Genomic DNA, 21,224 nt, shown 5'->3' on the forward strand with positions numbered 1-21,224 from the left:
ATTTTTCTATTCTTAAATCACTGTAAAAAACTGAGACGACTGAATTATTTTTGATATTGCATGGATGCAATTAAACATTATGTTACTTTTATTTTTATAATAATTTTATTTGATAGGCTGAGATGTAAGAACTTTAAAATTCCTCATGATTTTAGTGGTATTTTACAAAATTATTTTAGTTTGTGAAACATTGACTCAAAGAAATAGGACTTCATGGAGTTCCATTCTTTTGCACTTTTTGTTTTTGTTTCTGACTTTTTTCTCCTTGGGTTTGGGTGTTAAATGTGGAAGAATGGGTTTCAAGTTAAGGACTGTCGTAGGACTTTTGTTTTGGAATAAATAGCTTTATTTCCTTCCCTTCATCAAGTACAAGATCATTGTAGTGAAGTATTTTCAATATCTTCAACTTTTCAGAATTTGGTCTGAGGAGATTTCTTTGTACTGAAAGTGAGCAGTTAATTTGGAAAAGTGAAGGCCTACCATCAGATGACCTTTCCATAGAAAATGCTCTTGTAATATTACAGGTAGTTAATTTATTTTAATTTTTTATTAGAAATGTTTTATTGTCAAGCTTGCTGTGGAAATTGTGTTCTTCATATTCTTAGTCTTTCACAGTTACCCTTTTCTTACTAAAATAAAAAGAGTTTGCTAATGAAAACCTGTTAATGATTCAATTAGTGAATGTATGACTTTCAGTGTAATTTATTTTTTACCTTAATATGAAAGTATAAAGTGGCATTCTTTTGATGGCAAAATGTTCTAAATTGTATTTCCTAATAGTAGTAGAAATATTTTAGGGATACCCAATTCATTGGTTATATAGTTTTTTCAAGAGTACAGACTAGAGTATATGACTTCATAAATTTTATATTTTTATTTCATTTTATTTTGCCAAACAAAATTAGCAAAAAGTGAAGATAAGTTTTTGGCTTATCATTTAGAGATAATCATACACATATTTTGGAAAATTGTTTTGTCACATAGTACAGATTTTCCAAAGCTGTTTAAAATAGAAAATAGCATAACCTTATTATCAGTGAATGTGAAAACCAAATTCAAAGCCATGTACACAAATAAATAATCACTTTGAATAAAGTTTGATTTTTCCCATTAACTTGGTTTACTTTTCTGATATGGAACTTGGAAGATAATTTTTACTTCTTGATGATGTGATTTTTCTATTCTTTCTGTCAATAGTTTATATTTCATAATAAGTATTAGTATTCCTTTTCCTCTTTGTAATCCTTCTCTCTGCCTACATACTATTTCCTTATTCTTATTTTTTAACTCCATAGTCGCAAAGAAAGCATGAACATTAAACACGCTCCTCTTTATGTAGCATAAACTGTATTATAAGATTCATATTTTGGGTGCTGTTCATTACTTGATCATTTGTTCTGTTTTATTAGACTTATTAGTCAGCTGACTATGCTTCAGCTCACTATATTGGTAACTTACCAGTAGAGAATTTGCTGACCACTAATTGAATAGTTTTGCCTTCTTTTAATTTGATTTTGCTTGTTTTTAAATTTACTTAAAAATTTTTTTTATTATTTTCACAATGGAATCACAAATATGAAACTCTAAATACTTATATAAGTAAATGTATTGCATTTTGGCAAACTATGTGCTTTTTATTATATTTATTATTCCCTCCCTAAGGTTTCATAGCCACCTCTTTTTCCTGTTTCAATAATCCAAGAAAGCAATTCATTGCAAAAAAAAAAAAAAAAAAAAAAGTTTAAGAATTCTTTTCTATTCCATAAGAAACAAGGGAAGGGTGGTAAGTCTGTAGACAAAACATGTTTATCAGAATAATTTTTTTACTGATGTTAATTGAAAATGCTTAGTTTTGTATTCTGAATTGTCTTTCATGATGGATATGGGAAATTGCTTTTGAAATTAATAATAAGCCTAAATTTACTTTGTATTTAATACTGCTAAACTCCTTTTAGATAATTACTTGCATTTATATGACAAAAGAAAAATCATTGGAAACATTTCTTAGAGTAATTAGTTATTTTGTTGAAATGAATTTGCCATTATGGTCAACACTCCATCTCAGTTTTAAGGTGTACTAGATTTCAAATTAGTTGTAGTTTAAGGGTGTGATTGGATAGCATATAATCTGTGACATCAACTCATTAACATCACCATGTATGTAAAATTAAATCTCTAAATATATATTAGTTGGGCTTCTGGGAAAAGATGGCTAGACATGATAAGTAAGATGCATTTGTGATTCAGAGGTATAATACATCTCATTAACTGTGCTAAAGCTGGCCTGGCATAGTGGCTCATGCTTGTAATCCCAGCACTTTGGGAGGCTGAGGTGGGTGGATCATCTGAGGTCAGAAGTTCAAGACCAGTCAGAAGTTCGAGACCATGTTGGTATGGCCAACATGGTCTCTACTAGAAATATAAAAATTAGCTAGGCATTGTGGCATGCACCTGTAGCTCCAGCTACTCAGAAGGTTGAGGCGGGAGAATCGCTTGAACCCGGGAGGCAGAAGTTGCAGTGAGCCGAGATCATGTCACTGCATACTCCAGCCTGGGTGACAGAGTGAGACTTCTCAAAACACACATACACACACACACACACACACACACACACACACACACACACACAACAATGCTAAAGCTTTTCCGAGGTTCTCCCTCTCAGTGGAGGAGGCTTTCCCTGAGGCCAGTGATTACTCAACAATTTCATTGATGCTAAGAAAGGCTTTTGTGTCTAAAACTATTCTTTTATTGGTCTTACAAGGATGCTTAAAATTGTCATATTTAGGTTAAGCTAACTATTGAAGTTCATGTATTGCCAGAGAGTGTAATTAGTCAAATCCTTTTATACCCTTGGTCTTACCACAGGAATTAGTTTTACTATGTTGGCAGAAAGCTCATATGACCTATGTCTTTGAGGGACAGGGAAAAATTTGACCATAGTGATCATATATCCTGGATTGCTTGGTCTATGGTTTGCACTTGTTGTCCTGATACAATTATTAATAGTTTTCCTTTCACTTTCAACAGTGTCGTGGTTTGGGTGATAAATTATATGATCTAATATTGGTCAACTCAGTGGATAATGGAAAGTATAAGGCTATTAGAAACTATGGAGAAGGTGTGAGTGAAAAGCATCCAGAAAGGAGGTGGAGAAGATGACTAATTTAAATATCAGATTTTATATGGGTTTTTCTTGTGAAGACATCTGTTGAATGTTTGTGTTTTATTGTTATAGACAGTTCAGTGTCAAATTGGTTTTAACTCAAAATTTCTGAGATTTTTTTCTTACTGCCTTTTGGTATATGCTAAGGAAATGCAAACTAATGTGATACTAGTCTAAGAATATAAAATTATGATGGTAAAATTTATAACTTCAAAGTTAACTTCCCCACATAGGAAAAAGTTTTTCAGTCCTCACATAAGTAATAATAATAATCAATACTTGTGTAGTACTTATCATGTTGTGCATATATTACTATTTAATAATAAATAGGTAAAGCACTTAAACACATAACTCATGTAATTCTCAAATCAACCCAATCTATTAGATACATGTGTTATCCCCTTTATAGATAAGGAAATTGAGGCACAGAAGAGTTAATTCACTTACCTAAGGTCACATGGCTGTCAAGTGGTACAGCCAGGATTCAAACCCAGGCCATCTAGCTCCTGTCTATACACTTCTCATAGAAGTGTGTGTGTGTGTGTGTGTGTGTGTGTGTGTGTGTGTGTTTAACCTTATTTATTTTATATTATTCTTGTTAATGTAACTCTCCTTAGTGAATCAAGAGATAGGCTTAATTTCATTTATAAAATGTTTTTGCTTTTATTCCATTTATAAGTATTAAAAATAGACATAATATTATAGAGTATACTAGGTGTTTTAAAAATTATCTCTTTCAAAAATATCCTTTGCCCAATCTTTTTTTCCTCCAAGGAGAGAAGAATTTAAATAGAGATTGTGTATCTTGAGTTTTTAACCTGTCTTCTGAACTATTGACTTATAGCTCTAACTACCTGTTAGATATTTTTACCTGAGCTTCCTAGGCAGCTCAAAATTTATCATCCTTTAACTGAATTCACCATTGTTTATTTTCTTTAAGTTAAGAATCTTCCAGTGGCCAATTGTAGCACATTTAAAGGAAAAAACTAGCAATTTATGATTTTAAATACCTGAGATGCCTAAAAGGTTGGGGTGAGCTTCTGAATTAAAGTAATTTTTACCAGATCTCTACCTTCATTTTATGAGATGGGTTCATTTTCAGATAGGTTCTCTTTACCCTTTGTTAGCCTTGACCTTTGGTGACTCCATGTTTACCTTTATTAGATTTTATGTTTCCAGACTAAAGATGTGTCATTCACTCCCTCTGCACCACAGATAATACGCCAGTCTCTCAAAAGGATTCTGATTGGTTAACTTAGATCATCTGCTCATATTGATAATCCATCAGAAATACATTTCATGGGACATGCAGGGTAGGCAAGGTAGCTCTCTACTCTAAAACTCATTTTTCTTCCCCTCTCACTCCCTAGAACCTGCTTCTCTTATTTTCTACCACCAGAGATATCACAGTCTTTTCTTGGTAATGCAAGCTACAACCCTGTACATCATTCTTACTATGCCTCTTTAATTTTTCATTCAATTAATTATTCAACTAATCTTGTCAAATCTATTTCTCAGATGTCTCATGAATTCATCCTGTTTTAATCACATCTGCTGCCAGTGACTTCATTTATGCTTTCATCATTTTGTGTCTGGATAAATATGTCGTTATACCAGCTGGTTCCTTGTTTCCAGTACCACTTCCTTTACTGTTGTTGGAGTGATTTTCAAAAACATTAATCCGATCATAATATTGCCTCAATTAATGTATTTTAGTGATTTCCCATTGCCTGCAGTATAAAAATTTCATTATCCTTAGACATGGCATAAAAAGCTGATCATGATCAGACAGACTCCAGATTACTCCTGCCATTTCATATGCATCATCTTTGCCCATATTTATTTTTCTCTAGCTACACCAGAGTGCTGTAAGTTTTCCATATACTCCGAACTTTTTTATTCCCCTCTATATCATGCTGTTGTTTTTGCCTGAAATGTTTTTCTTTCTTCACTTCTTTGCCTAGCTAATCTCTCTTGGCTTAGTTTGACTTGAATTGTTTTATAGCCATAACTTCACCTATCATCCTTCAGTAGCAACTTGTGCACCTTTTGATGATGAAATTTTGATTTTTGTGTCTTTATTACATGTAAAGTTACTGAGGTTAAGGAAATGTATTTTACTGATTTCTGTACTCCTTGTGCTATCTGACTATAGTTGTTATCCAACATATAGATGAATTAATGAACAAATGAATAAATGAATGAAAGGTCAACATTTTTGGATTGAGTATAGTTGTAGAATTTAGCTATATTTAACCATGGAATACAGAGATAAAATGTACCATAGAAAATCTGTCTGGACACATATGAATAAGATGACAACAAACTTGTAAGTACCCTTTGAAAAACTTAAGCATGTTTTCTTTGCTAAAAACATTTTGAAACATTACCTTTCTTCTTTTCATTTAACTGCATCAGATCATTGGTTTGAAATCATGGGTAAGAACTTTTTAAAAATTTAAAATAATTACTTTTGTAGTTAGGCAAAATGCAGAATTGTGAAATATTTGCTATTGAATGCTAGCATAAAATTAGATCAAAAACCTAGGTGCAGCGCCATGGTAACACTTCACAGGCTGTTTGCTAACCACATCATTATGCTTCGAGTAGTACATTTACATGATGGAGCAATAAGTGAAACCTCTGGTAGTAGATGCTGGGTGATCATACAATGTAACATGGCAGGAGGTATGATAGGAGCAGTCTACTGTGGGTACAAGTGACAACAAGGTACCTTGTTTGTGGAGAATTTTAAAATACTAATAAAGCTGTTTTAAAGTCGTTCATCTCTTTATTATCACCATGTGCTAGCAATTCTAAACAACACTGGTGATATAAAACTATTCGTCCACAGGGCAGATAATCCCCACTATCTCCTTCCCTCTTGGTGTGCCACTGAGATAACATGTATGCTCTTATTAGATATACAATGTTCGCCCCTTTTCTCCTGGGGATGTGTTCCAAGACCCTCAGTGGATGCCTGAAAGTTCAGGTAGTACTGAACCCATATATATACACACACACACACACACACACACACATATATATACACACACGGGGTTATACATTTTTATAACACACATACATACTGTGTTATACATACATGCATATATATACATACATACTATGTTTTTTTCCTAAACATACATACTATAATAAAGTTCACTGTATAAGTTATACACAGTAAGAGATTAACAACAACAATGATAAAATAGAACAACTATAACAGTATACTGTAATAAAAGTTAAGTGAATGTAGTTTTTCTTTCTGCCTGTCAAAATAACGTATTTTACCATACTCACCTGTTTTTGGACTGTGGTTGACCATGGGTAACTGAAACTATGAAAAGAAATTATTGATAAGGGGGATTGCTGTACCCCATTCTAAGTGTTCATCTCACTCTGACTTTCATATGTGTTCTCTTATTCTTGTAGCACACAATTCTATTACATTTTTCAAATAAATGTGAAAACTTAAGAAAAATTAGATCGGTTTAAATTTTACTAGGTAGCAATGATTGTTAGATGACTTTTAAATTTATCATTTATGATATATATTTTATACATATGTAATTGGCTTTCTTCTGTCTACTAAGTACTATTGTGTGTGGAGGGCATTTTCACTGGTGTCTAATTCCCTTTTTTTTTTTTGAGATGGAGTCTCACTCTGTTGCCAGGCTGGAGTTCAGTGGGACGATCTTGGCTCACTGCAGCCTCCGCCTCCAGGGTTCGAGTGATTCTCCTGCCTCAGCCTCCCAAGTAGCTGAGACTACAGTCGCGTGCCACCACACCTGACTAATTTTTGTATTTTAAATAGAGACAGGGTTTCACCGTGTTGGCCAGGATGGTCTTAATCTCTTGACCTCGTGATCCATCCGCCTCAGCCTCCCAAAGTGCTGGAATTACAGGCTTGAGCCACCGCACCAGGCCTAACTTCCTTTTTTTTTTTTTATAATTAGTGCAGGATGTTCTGTAATGAATTTAGTTGTTAGTTCATTCATTAGATCTTAGCCTACAGTCCATGTAATTTTCTTTTCTAGGGTACTCCTTTAGTAATATTAGATATGTACTGCTTTAGAAGAATTGTCTTAAAATGTAAGCAATTATATTGATAATTAGCAGTATTTTAATGATTTGCTCATATTTCTTTTTATGGCCTTTATAGTTTTTATTCAAAAAACCAATATATATGTATACTATATATATAGATAGATAGATAAATAGATAGATAGGGAATAATTTGTGTATTTTAAAAGCCAAAAAGAATGGTGCAAATGACATCAGCTTGAGACTAAAGCTCTTGCTTAGCATAATGTTAGTACACATTTTCTGTGTTATTTTGTGTTAAGTAGGACTGTACTCTCTATACTCTGGCTAAATGTAATTACCTAATATTAACTCCTGGTCACTGAAAATTTATTAATATGCCTTCTGATGCAGTTAAAAACTGTATTTTTGTTTCTTTTTCATGGTTGTATATTTGTGTTCTCCAAAGCTTGACAGAAAAGATCATTTAGTAATTGATTTATAATTTCTAGAAAACTATTTCCATTTAAATGAAAGCTTATAATCATTAAAAAACATTGCTTTTCCTTTTTTTTGAACTAGAGTCGAGTGTGTCCATTTCTTATAGATCCTTCTTCCCAAGCTACAGAGTGGTTAAAAACACATTTGAAAGACTCACGTTTAGAAGTTATCAATCAGCAGGTATGTATTACTTATAATTTACATACCAATTAGGAATGACCTCTTATAGTGCAAAGATCTTTGAGTCTATAATCAGAAAACATAAACACTGGGTCCTATTGTGTGGGACCTGGGGTGAGAGATATAACTCTTAGCTTCAGTTTTCTACTTTGTAAAACAGATAAGAATATTTATTTGATTCTGGGTATTGATCTAAGCACTGGGAATTTAATAGTGAGTTCCTTCCCTTATGAAGATGACAGTCTAGTAGGTTAGAGAAACAATTAAATAAGCTTTACAGTAAGTCATGACTAATGACACAAGTACATGAGGCTGTAGACGTAGGAGCTTCTAAGTTAGCTTTGAGACTCAGAAAAGCCTTCTAGCCTTTTAGCATATTTACCTCTGAATGCCTCTCATAATTTCCAATTTCTTTAAATCATTGACAGACATCTTTAATGTATCCCAAGATTTGATAGTTGTTCAGTGAAATGTAATCATAGTCTTTTGGGTAGTGACTTCTCAGTTTCATGTTTATCTTGCAGAGGAAATTATTTTTGGTTAGGTTTTTATTATTTTTTTAAAGGAAGACTAGTATATGATTAATTTTCATACATAATTTTCAGGTGTTTCAAAAATTACCTCTAAAAGTTACTTTACTTGTAAAATGGGGCTATCTACCTAATTTTTTTGTGGTAAGAATAATTACAAATTAGATAATATATAAAAATACTTTAATGATCACTTATGGTTTACAATATTATATATAATATTACATATAGTTATAGATATAGTCATATACATATAAGTAACTATACTGTATATCTCTAACAGTTATATACATTATAAGTACTATAGATCAAGTTATAGTTATATACATTTAATTATATAACTATATTATATATCTTATATACATGTAAGTATATAACTACATATATATCTATAGTTATAGGTATATGCATATAGGTACTATATATAGTTATATACATGTAAGTAGCTATATAGTTACTGTTATGTATATGTACATACACACATATATACACACACACACCACACATACACACACACCACACATACACACACAGACACATGCCTGGAGTGATATTTAAAACCACTCCTTCCCTATCTAGAAAGCCTTAAAATTCTTGATTATTGAATTTTGTCTGAAGGTTCTTTTCAGAATTATTAGACCTATGCACCAAGAAAAGTTTACTAGAATTCATCATCTTGCCTTTTTTCCCCCATTCAGTGTGTGATTCTGAACATAAGCAAAGTAGGGTTCTTATTAATACCTAGGTGAATAATTTATTGCATATAGAATTTGAAGTTGTGTTTCTATAACATTTTGAAATTACTGTAGAAAATTGAAGAAAGGCTTTTGTATTTTGGGGGAAATACAGAGTTGCTATTCAGTGGTTACAGTCATACAAGATGAAAAAGTTCTAGAGATCTGTTTTGCAACATTGTGCTCATAGTTAACAATTCTGTACTGTACACCTAAATATTGGTAAAGAGGTTAGATCTCAGGTTATGTGGATTTCTTTTTTAACCACAATTTTAAAAATGTTAAAACTCTTTATTTTTCTTATTTGTGTATTTAAATTGTGAAATTTTTTTGATAATTTATTCAACTAAAATCATTACCAAATACTTATGAGTAGAAAAACAATAATTAATAATTTGAATTATTAACATGTATATTAAATTTTTAAACATTCATATTATTCCTATTAATATCTTCATTCATAATCTTTAAGGATGTTTATAAAATTAAAGTAATAAAAGAATATTTTTCTTTTATTCAATTAGGATAGTAACTTTATCACAGCTCTTGAATTAGCAGTACGTTTTGGGAAAACCCTTATTATACAAGAGATGGATGGCGTAGAACCTGTTCTTTATCCGTTATTGAGACGAGATCTGGTTGCTCAAGGTAAATAATTGACACTTTCCAGAGTGTAAATATTTTTAAAATTTCCAAAGTAAGTAATTAAACCAGGGTGCAAGCTTTCAAGAGTCCTCTTGCAGTAACATCACGCATGATGGGCTTAATTCCTTTAGCAATAAGTTGTGACAATATGTGTAAAATGTTACTTATCAGGGAAGCTCAGTAGAGACCTAGTACCCATAGTTTACTGGGGGTTGATTATGTAAGCACACTCTCCCTAGCACATTACAGAATTCTAGACTCCCTGAAGGAAAGCAGGTGTAGCATAAACCATATTGTTTGTACAAACAGTTTAGGCACAGTGAGCCACTTTTTTGAGTTCTGAGGATGGTGGGAACTCTCCCAAAATCTAAGTTCCCAGGTGCTGGTTATGGGCCAACTTTACAAACAGCCCTTTCTAAAGAGTCTCAGGATTGAGACTCTTTTCTGCGTAGGAACCCAGCCCAGTCTTGGATTATTAGAAAGCGATTCCTAGAAACTTAAAGAGCATATCATGCAAAGTGTATACATATACATATATAGACATGCACATATATGTACATGTATGTATGCTATGTATGTTGCTAACACAGCAAACTTTAAATAGAAAATTGGTGTTACTGGGGCAAGGCAGAGAAATAACAAAGCGTGCACTATTCTTAATGATCTATTGTCCCTCATGTAGATATGCTTGGCCTAGTACTGGTTGATATGTTATGAGAACTCAAGTAGTGGGGCCTTTGCCTTTGTAACATTATCCTCTTAATTTATTTTATGGGCATAAAGGGCAGGGAATAGCTGAGCTACTATATAACAACAGAAGCTTTGTAATCAAGAAAGTGACCTTGCTAGAATGGGGTTGTCTTGCAGAACTCAGTTTCTGGTCCTTCTGTTGGGGGTAACTCAGATCTGCTGAGCTAGTTTCTTGCTATGCTATCTTAAGGAGGAGAAAATGAACCTTTAGGGCCATCTCAATTTGACATTCTTCATTCTATACGGTAGTCCTGAAGGACTCATTAAATATAAATCTCCGTGAGTTCTGGTTAGTGTTAGGTTTTAATGGTTTATGTGGCATTGTCTGAGTATAGAGTGTTGACTAGATCCCCTGAAAAGAGTGATAAATTTTATATCATGATTGGTTCACATTTTGAGCTGTTCTAGGTAGTTGTGCAAGGTTATTTAGGTCAATTTGTTTATGTCAGAATTAGGAAAAGAGAGTTAATCATTGCCCCATCTTACTTTTTCCATCTTCTCCCCAGGGTTGGGTATATTCATGTCACTCTAGTCTATAGTTCACTTTGTGTATATCCCAGATATTGTCCTTTTCAAGAGTGATAAGTTACACATGAGTTGCCATTTTTTCATCATACGTTAACTCTGGTGACAGAGGATGGTAGTCCTAGAACACATAAAACAAAGTTTGTGCCAAGTTTGTTTACATCCCAGTGTCCTTAATCTAAGATATACGAATTGCTTTTCTACTTACTGTGTTTAAAGCAGACATAAATACAGGAATAGAATATACTTCTCTTCTATAAATTTATGCTCTTCAAAAATCTTCTTAAGTATTTATTGATCATAGAAGAGCAAGGTATACTTCTTCAAATTCTCTCTCTTTTTTTTTTATTAAAGTTCTAGGGTACATGTGCACAACATGCAGGTTTGTTACATATGTATAGTTGTGCCATGTTGGTGTGCTGCACCCGTTAACTCGTCAGCACCCATCAACTCATCATTTACATCAGGTATAACTCCCAGTGCCATCCCTCCCCTCCTCCCCCTTCCCCATAATAGGCCCCAGTGTGTGATGTTCCCCTTCCAGAGTCCAAGTGATCTCATTGTTCAATTCCCACCTATGAGTGAGAACATGCAGTGTTTGGTTTTCTGTTCTTGTGATAGTTTGCTGAGAATGATGGTTTCCAGCTGCATCCATGTCCCTACAAAGGACACGAACTCATCCTTTTTCGTGGCTGCGTAGTATTCCATGGTATATATGTGCCACATTTTCTTAATCCAGTCTGTCACTGATGGACATTTGGGTTGATTCCAAGTCTTTGCTATTGTGAATAGTGCTGCAATACACATACGTGTGCATGTGTCTTTATAGCAGCATGATTTATAATCCTTTGGGTATATACCCAGTAATGGGATGGCTGGGTCATATGATATTTCTAGTTCTAGATCCTTGAGGAATCGCCATACTGTTTTCCACAATGGTTGAACCAGTTTACAATCCCACCAACAGTATAAAAGTGTTCCTATTTCTCCACATCCTCTCCAGCACCTGTTTTTCCTGACTTTTTAATGATTGCCATTCTAACTGGTGTGAGATGGTATCTCATTGTAGTTTTGATTTGCATTTCTCTTATGGCCAGTGATGATGAGCATTTTTTCATGTATCTGTTGGCTGTATGCATGTCTTCTTTTGATACCCTCTGCCCACTTTTTGGTGGGGTTGTTTTTTTCTTGTAAATTTGTTTGAGTTCTTTGTAGGTTCTGGATATTAGCCCTTTGCCAGATGAGTAGATTGCAAAATTTTTCTCCCATTCTGTAGGTTGTCTCTTCACTCTGATGGTAGTCTCTTTTGCTGTGCAGAAGCTCTTTAGTTTAATTAGATCCCATTTGTCAATTTTGGCTTTTGTTGCCGTTGCTTTTGGTGTTTTAGACATGAAGTCCTTGCCCATGCCTATGTCCTGAATGGTGTTACCGAGGTTTTCTTCTAGGGTTTTTATGGTTTTAGGTCTAACATTTAAGTCTCTAATCCATCTTGAATTAATTTTCGTGTAAGGAGTAAGGAAAGGATCCAGTTTCAGCTTTCTACTTAAGGCTAGCCAATTTTCCCAGCACCATTTATTAAATAGGGAATCCTTTCCCCATTTCTTCTTTTTGTTAGGTTTGTCAAAGATCGGATGGCTGTAGATGTGTGGTATTATTTCTGAGGGCTCTGTTTTGTTCCATTGGTCTATACCTCTGTTTTGGTACCAGTACTATGCTGTTTTGGTTGCTGTAGCCTTGTAGTATAGTTTGAAGTCAGGTAGCATGATGCCTCCAGCTTTGTTCTTTTGACTTAGGATTATCTTGGCAATGCGGGCTCTTTTTTGGTTCCATATGAACTTTAAAGCAGTTTTTTCCAATTCTGTGAGGAAAGTCATTGGTAGCTTGATGGGGGGAATGGCATTGAATCTATAAATTAACCTTGGGCAGTATGGCCATTTTCATGATATTGATTCTTCCTATTCATGAGCATGGTATGTTCTTCCATTTGTTTGTGTCCTCTTTTATTTCACTGAGCAGTGGTTTGTAGTTCTCCTTGAAGAGGTCCTTTACATCCCTTGTAAGTTGGATTCCTAGGTATTTTATTATCTTTGAAGCAATTGTGAATGGAACTTCATTCCTGATTTGGCTCTCTGTTTGTCTGTTACTGGTGTATAAGAATGCTTGTGATTTTTGCACATTAATTTTGTATCCTGAGACTTTGCTGAAGTTGCTTATCAGCTTAAGGAGATTTTGGGCTGAGATGATAGGGTTTTCTAAATATACAATCATGTCATCTACAAACAGGGACAATTTGACTTCTTCTTTTCCTAACTGAATACGCTTGATTTCTTTCTCTTGCCTGATTGCCCTAGCCAGAACTTCCAACACTATGTTGAATAGGAGTGGTGAGAGGGGGCATCCGTGTCTTGTGCCAATTTTCAAGGGGAATGTTTCCAGTTTTTGCCCATTCAGTATGATATTGGCTGTGGGTTTGTCATAAATAGCTCTTATTATTTGGAGATACGTTCCATGAATACCGAATTTATTGAGAGCTTTTAGCATGAAGGGCTGTTGAATTTTGTCAAAGGCCTTTTCTGCATCTATTGAGATAATCATGTGGTTTTTGTCTTTGGTTCTGTTTATATGCTGGATTACGTTTATTGATTTGCGTATGTTGAACCAGCCTTGCATCCCAGGGATGAAGCCCACTTGATCATGGTGGATAAGCTTTTTGATGTGCTGCTGGATTCAGTTTGCCAGTGTTTTATTGAGGATTTTTGCATCGATGTTCATCAGGGATATTGGTCTAAAATTCTCTTTTTTTGTTGTGTCTCTGCCAGGCTTTGGTATCAGGATGATGTTGGCCTCATAAAATGAGTTAGGGAGGATTCCCTCTTTTTCTATTGATTGGAATAGTTTCAGAAGGAATGGTACCAGCTCCTCCTTGTACCTCTGGTAGAATTCAGCTGTGAATCCGTCTAGTCCTGGACTTTTTTTGGTTGGTAGGCTATTAATTATTGCCTCAATTTCGGAGCCTGCTATTGGTCTATTCAGGGATTCAACTTCTTCCTGGTTTAGTCTTGAGAAAGTGTAAGTGTCCAGGAAATTATCCATTTCTTCTAGATTGTCTAGTTTATTTGCGTGGAGGTGTTTATAGTATTCTCTGATGGTAGTTTGTATTTCTGTGGGGTTGGTGGTGATATACCCTTTATCATTTTTTATTGTGTCTATTTGATTCTTCTCTCTTTTCTTCTGTATTAGTCTTGCTAGCGGTCTATGAATTTTGTTGATCTTTTCAAAAAACCAGCTCCTGGATTCATTGATTTTTTGTAGGATTTTTTGTGTCTCTATCTCCTTCAGTTCTGCTCTGATCTTAGTTATTTCTTGCCTTTTGCTAGCTTTTGAATGTGTTTGCTCTTGCTTCTCTAGTTCTTTTAATTGTGATGTTAGAGTGTCAATTGTAGATCTTTCCTGCTTTCTCTTGTGGGCATTTAGTGCTGTAAATGTCCCTCTACACACTGCTTTCAGTGTGTCCCAGAGATTCTGGTATGTTGTATCTTTGTTCTCATTGGTTTCAAAGAACATCTTTATTTCTGCCTTCGTTTCGTTATGTACCCAGTAATCATTCAGGAGCAGGTTGTTCAGTTTCCATGTAGTTGAGCGGTTTTGATTGATTTTCTTAGTCCTGAGTTCTAGTTTGATAGCAGTGTGGTCTGAGAGACAGTTTGTTATAATTTCTGTTCTTTTACATTTGCTGAGGAGTGCTTTACTTCCAACTATGTGGTCAATTTTGGAATAAGTGCGATGTGGTGCTGAGAAGAATGTATATTCTGTTGATTTGGGGTGGAGAGTTCTATAGATGTCTATTAGGTCCGCTTGGTGCAGAGATGAGTTCAAGTCCTGGATATCCTTGTTAACTTTCTGTCTCGTTGATCTGTCTAATGTTGACAGTGGGGTGTTGAAGTCTCCCATTATTATTGTATGGGAGTCTAAGTCTCTTTGTAAGTCTCTAAGGACTTGCTTTATGAATCTGGGTGCTCTTGTATTGGGTGCATATATATTTAGGATCGTTAGCTCTTCCTGATGAATTGATCCCTTTACCATTATGTAGTGGCCTTCTTTGTCTCTTTTGATCTTTGATGGTTTAAAGTCTGTTTTATCAGAGACTTGGATTGCAACCCCTGCTTTTTTTTGTTCTCCATTTGCTTGGTAGATCTTCCTCCATCCCTTTATTTTGAGCCTATGTGTGTCTCTGCATGTGAGATGGGTCTCCTGAATATAGCAAACTGATGGGTCTTGACTCTTTATCCAAAAGCTACGTACCCAGTGCAGAGAAACTAAAAATCTTTAAAAAAGAATGGAAGAATGTGTAACTAGAATAATCAATGCAGAGAAGGCCATAAACAAACTGATAGAGACAAAAACCATGACACAAGAGATATGTGACAAATGCATAAGCTTCAGTAACTGACTCGATCAACTAGAAGAAAGAGTATCAATGATTGAAGATCAAATGACTGAAATGAAGCAAGAAGAGAAGTCTAGAGAAAAAAAGGAAAAAGAAATGAACAAAGCCTTCAAGAAATATGGGATTATGTGAAAAGACCAAATCTACGTCTGATTGGGGTGCCCGAAAATGAGCGGGAAAATGAAACCAAGTTAGAAAACACTCTTCAGGATATCATCCAGGAGAACTTCCCCAACCTAGTAAGGCAGGCCAACATTCAAATTCAGGAAATAGAAAGAACGCCACAAAGATACTCCTCGAGAAGAGCAACTCCAAGATGCATAATTGTCAGATTCACCAAAGTTGAAATGAATGGAAAAAAATGTTAAGGGCAGCCAGAGAGAAAGGTCGGGTTACCCACAAAGGGAAGCCCATCAGACTAAGAGAGAAAGGTCGGGTTACCTACAAAGGGAAGCCCATCAGACTAACAGCAAATCTCTCGGCAGAAACTCTCCAAGCCAGAAGAGAGTGGGGGCCAGTATTCAACATTCTTAAAAGAATTTTCAACCCAGAATTTCATATCCAGCCAAACTAAGTTTCATCAGATGCTTAGAGATTTTGTCACCACCAGACCTGCCCTACAAGAGATCCTGAAGGAAGCACTAAACATGGAAAGGAACAACCGGTACCAGCCATTGCAAAAACATGCCAAAATGTAAAGACCATTGATGCTAACAAGAAACTGTATCAACTAACGAGCAAAATAACCAGCTAATATCACAATGACAGGATCAAGTTCACACATAACAATATTAACCTTAAATGTAAATGGACTAAATGGTCCAATTCAAATTCTCTTTCTTTCTCTCTCTCTCTCTCTCTCTTTTTTTTTCCACTTTGTTTCCTATGTGCTTAGGAGCTCAGCCAAGGCAGAAGGTAGATGTGGCAATTTGCAGTTGGTAAATAGTTGAAGACAATTGGACCAGCTAACTGTATAGAAGTTGTTCAGGTAGAGGCTAGTGTAGTTGGCTAATAGTTTTAAGTTTTATGAACAGCAGACATCAAAAGTATTTTTTATTAAGCATTCCAGTCCTTTATGTTTGTTTTATTTCCATGTTGAGTTTGAGTATGGAACCAGGAATTATACTAGAGATGACAGCTAAACATTTGTGGTTGGTTCTTTTAGTCCAGATGCCTCCCTTTAGGCATGGGTGCTTCAGAGACAGGCATATATGTATAAGCAACATAAAGGTTAAATTTGTGATTGATTGTTGTCTCTGTTTTCAAAAGGTATTTCTTCATATGGATGTGTCTTTCGTAGTCCAATTGCATCTGGGTGACCCAATGGCCCGAAGACCGGTAGATCAGTGTTTTTCTGTTAGGAGCAGTTTTGTCTCCTAGAGAATATTTGGCAATGTCAGGAGACATTTTTGGGTGTCACAGCTGGAGTGAAGGGCCACTATGCTAGAGACATCTTAAAATGGACAGGACAACTACCTACAACAAATAATTTCTCAGCACAAATTGTCACTAGTGCTAAGGTTGAGAGACCTTAAGCTAGTTCCCTAGTTCCAACCTATGAGTCTCTGGACAGGTATATTTTAGTTGGTCTCAGAGTGGCATATTTTCTAGCCAGGAACACTACTTGAAGTGAGCTCATTGTACAGAATATCCAATGCTATCGATTGCCAGAAATTGTACTTGTGGCTAGTTGATGGGTATAGCATTGCATTGGATTTGCTCATCTGTGAGATTATTTGTAGATATCTGTAATTCTGTGTACCTGAAGGATATAGGGACCAAAGCCAAGGATTGATTTACAGTTGCCTCAATTACTTCCAAAGCTGCCTCTTGCAAGGGCTGTGATTTAAACCTAGCCACATTTGTGTACAAGATATAGGGGCTATGGTAAAATTTCCAGGGATGGAACATGCTGCTTTTTATAGACCAAGAGGGTATTCAGATGTTAGTTATCTTTCTTTCTTTGTATTCAGTGGCTGTAAAGTAAGCAGTTTGTCTATAATGGGCTGTGGGATATCTCTTTGTGAAATCTTTATTTCCTTCTTTGGGTGCCGGAGATTTAGATTTGCCTTTAATTAAGTCCCATTCATCTTGAGTTAGTTGTGCCTGAGTGGTATGCAATACGATGTGAAAAGTTTTCCCACTGGAGACCATTATCAAAATTGTATCTATATAATGGAATGGAATTTGGACCTATGTAGAGGTTCTCATGGTACTTGAATTCATCTAACTCAGTTGATAATATATTTCTGAAGAGTTTGGACCTATAAAGGGGTCCTGCTTATAATAGCTGAACTGATTTTGGTCTTCTTCCCAAAAGAATATAAAAAATAAATAATTATTAATAATTAACAATATCCCAGTCTACATACTAAGTATCAGTTATGACAGCAGTTTTTATAGTCATTGTTATGTCAGGTACTATGGAATCTATGGTGGCCACTGCCTGGTTTAAATTTGAATGGTCATAGTAAACCTTCAAGCAGCATTAGTTTCCAAAATTCAGACAGATGAAATTGTGGAGCACCCCTGCCTGGTGTAAAAACACAGATTCTTTTTCACTTTCTGTCATAATACATTTCTTTCAGCTGTAAATATTGATAGTGTTTGGGTATACCTTATAGGTTGATCTTGCCTGAATCTTTATCTGATTGTTATAGAAGTAACCAAAGATATCACTATGAATGCATCTAAATATATTCATGTATCCAAGCACCCCAAATATTCATTCTGTTATGCATGTTGACTGAAGAAAACAAACAACGACAACAAAAAATACCCAAGCCTGATGTTGGTTCAGAAAACAACAATAGCCATGTAAATTGGCGTTTCCCTGGCAAGGATCCAGAGACCAAATCTTGTACCTGTGCCTAATCATTCTGTCTTTAGTTATCTAAAGTACAACACAGATTTTGTGTTCCGAGGAAAAAAGTAATCAAAATTAACTGCATCACAAGTTAATTCCAATGTAAATTAAGAATTCATACAGTTAAGACTGTGTTGGTCTCTCTAGTTCTACATTTGATATTTTCTGTAAGAGATGACACTTACTGAAGAGTCTTTTTTAGACAATAAAATATTTATTTTAAAATATTTTCAAAAATGTTGTATCAAAGTAGTACATGCATGGGTTCTAAAGTCAAATGATACAGAAGTGCAGCAGCATTCTGTTCCTCCCCTCCCATGACTAGTTCTACTCACCAAAGAACACCATTTATTTTTTATTTTAATTTTTTATGTAAATATAAATATGCATAAAGAAAAGAATACCTAAATTTATAGCTACTGAGTTTTTACAAATTGAATACACCTGTATAAACACCCAAACCAAGACATAAGAGCTTTATTAGCACTCCAGAAGCCCTCTTATTTAGCACACCCCTGCTCCACAAGGATAACCACATTCCTAACTTATAACAGCATAGAGAAGTTTTGCTTTTTTTGTACTTTGAGCAAATGAGAAAGAAAAAAAGTAGCACCTAACTACTCTAGACTGAGATCTGGCCAGGTTCTAATAGCTTGGCCTTTGTGTACTCCTGTTGAACATAAATCATTTCACAAAACACCAACATTAGAGAGGTCACTCTCTGACCACAGTCATGTTTGAGCACAAAAAACAGGAATACTTTCCATAACACAAAAATAACCAAACATTCTCTTATCCCAGTTAATATGACTCCTGCTTCTTTACCAATTACAGTTTAGTCCCACTCCATTTCTTTTACCTCCTACATAAAAATTATGATATCAAACCATTGTTTGCTCTTTCTGATCATACCCAATTCCCAGGAAAAGTACATTTTTCTTGAATTATTTATAAATCACCTAACACAAGCCAAAATCCTATTAAGAAGCCTCTATTAATTCCTTTTTACTGACACAATGCACAATTTCCCATGATGTTCTATCTTTCATTGTAAAGAGCTGGTAAACGTGAGCTATGGCTCTTTAAACACTGGGTTTATTTTGTTTTGCTCGTATTGTGTTTTTTTTGTGTGTCTGTCAGCTTTGGTTACGTTATATTTTTTAGGTGATTGTCTGTTTTATCGAAATTATCGCATAGTATATATTTTAAATAATATTCTCATCTTTTCAGTGTCTGTTGGCTTTGTAATGGTGTTTCATTTTTCCTGATATTGATAATTTTTATTATCCTTTTCATGGATTAGTCTTGATAGGGATTTATCAATATTACTAATCTTTTGCAGGTTTATTTAACAAGGGTATATTGCATGATGCTGTGTTTGGACTTCTATTGATCATATCACCCAGATAGTGGACATAGTACCCAAGAGGAAGTTTTTTAGCCCGTGATCCACCCTCACTTTTGGAATCTCCACTATCTAATGTTCCCATATTTCCCAAGTCTATGTGTAGCTAACCAACTTTTAATGTTGATTTTCTGTACTATATTTTAATATTGATGTTGCTCTTTATTGTTTCATTCCTGTTACTTTCTCCAGATTTTATTTGGTCTTTTCTAGATTTTTGAAATGGAAAATCAAAATATTGATAGTCTTTTCTTTTTTCTAATATATGCATTTATGTCTATTAATTTTCCTTTAAGCCCTTCTTCATCTTCCTACCCCGGGTTTAGTTTCTTTTTTTGACTCATAAATTGCTTAGCATTTTGTTGTTTAATTTTCAGGTGGTTGGAGATTTTCTAGTTACATATTTGTTATTGATATGTAGCTTATCTCCACTTAGTCATAGAACTTATTGTAAAGTATTTTAATTTTTTGAATTCTGTTGAGCCGTCTTTCTGATCTAGCATTTGGTTAATTTTTATAAATGTTTCATGAAACTTGAAAATTGCATGAATTTTGCTCTTCCTTGGTTTAATTTTCTGTACAGGTTTATTAATAGTGTCAAGTTTGTTAATTGTGATGTTCAAATCTATGCCCTAACTTCTCTTTTTCTCTTTGCTTTATCATATATTGAGATAAATATCCTAAAGTTTCTGTGATTTTGAATTTGTCTTTTAGTTCTATCAGTTCTCGTTTTAAATATTTTGAAAGCTTTGTTATTAGATGCATACATTTTTGGAAATGTGTTATCTTTCTATTCAGTTGTCTTATTTATCATTATGAAATGCTCTTTATCTCTAGAAATGTTTCAAGTTTTAGAGTCTGATATTAGAGTGGTTACACTAACTTTTCGGCTAGTATTTACATGGTATGTACTTTTCCATTCTTTAACTTTCAACTTTTTTGTTGGTGTGTTTTTTTTAAATATATTTTATTGTGCATATTTAAGGTTTACAACATTATATTATGGCATACATATAGATCATAAAATGCTTTACTGTAGTAAAGCAAATTAACGTATCTATCAATTTACACAGCTAGCCCCCTTTTTGTGTTTGAAGAGCAGCTAAACTCTACTCTTTTAGCAAAACATCCCAAATGCAATACAGTTTTGTTACCTATAGTCCTGATGTTGTACATTGGATTTTTAGACTTAATCATCCTGCATATCTGCTATTTTGTATTCTTTGACTACATCTCCCATCCCCTCCTTCGTTCGCCTGCTACCTACCCCTGGTAAATACTATTTTATTCTCTGTCTGTATATTTGAGATCAAGCAGCAATTTTCTGTCTATGTCTGGCCTACTTTACTTAGTATAATGTTTTCCAGGTTTATACATGTTATGGCAAATGGCAGGATCTACTTCTTTTTTATGACTGAATATTATTCCACTGTGTGTGTGTGGGTGTTT

The 21,224-nt window shown here is 34.5% G+C and overlaps 1 protein-coding gene across 1 annotated transcript in view; it reads left to right on the plus strand.

Annotated features, from left to right (window-relative positions):
- The window catches only part of DYNC2H1 (dynein cytoplasmic 2 heavy chain 1), a 385,005-nt gene that overhangs the window by 130,085 nt on the left and 233,696 nt on the right, over positions 1 to 21,224 (plus strand). Inside the window, exons 63-65 of the mRNA XM_030918805.1 lie at positions 415 to 524; positions 7,775 to 7,873; positions 9,662 to 9,785. Coding sequence (XP_030774665.1) covers positions 415 to 524; positions 7,775 to 7,873; positions 9,662 to 9,785 — 333 coding nt within the window. The remainder of the gene's footprint in view (positions 1 to 414; positions 525 to 7,774; positions 7,874 to 9,661; positions 9,786 to 21,224) is intronic.

This window comes from Rhinopithecus roxellana, chromosome 15 (assembly GCF_007565055.1).
Source record: "Rhinopithecus roxellana isolate Shanxi Qingling chromosome 15, ASM756505v1, whole genome shotgun sequence".
Lineage (NCBI taxonomy): Eukaryota > Metazoa > Chordata > Mammalia > Primates > Cercopithecidae > Rhinopithecus > Rhinopithecus roxellana.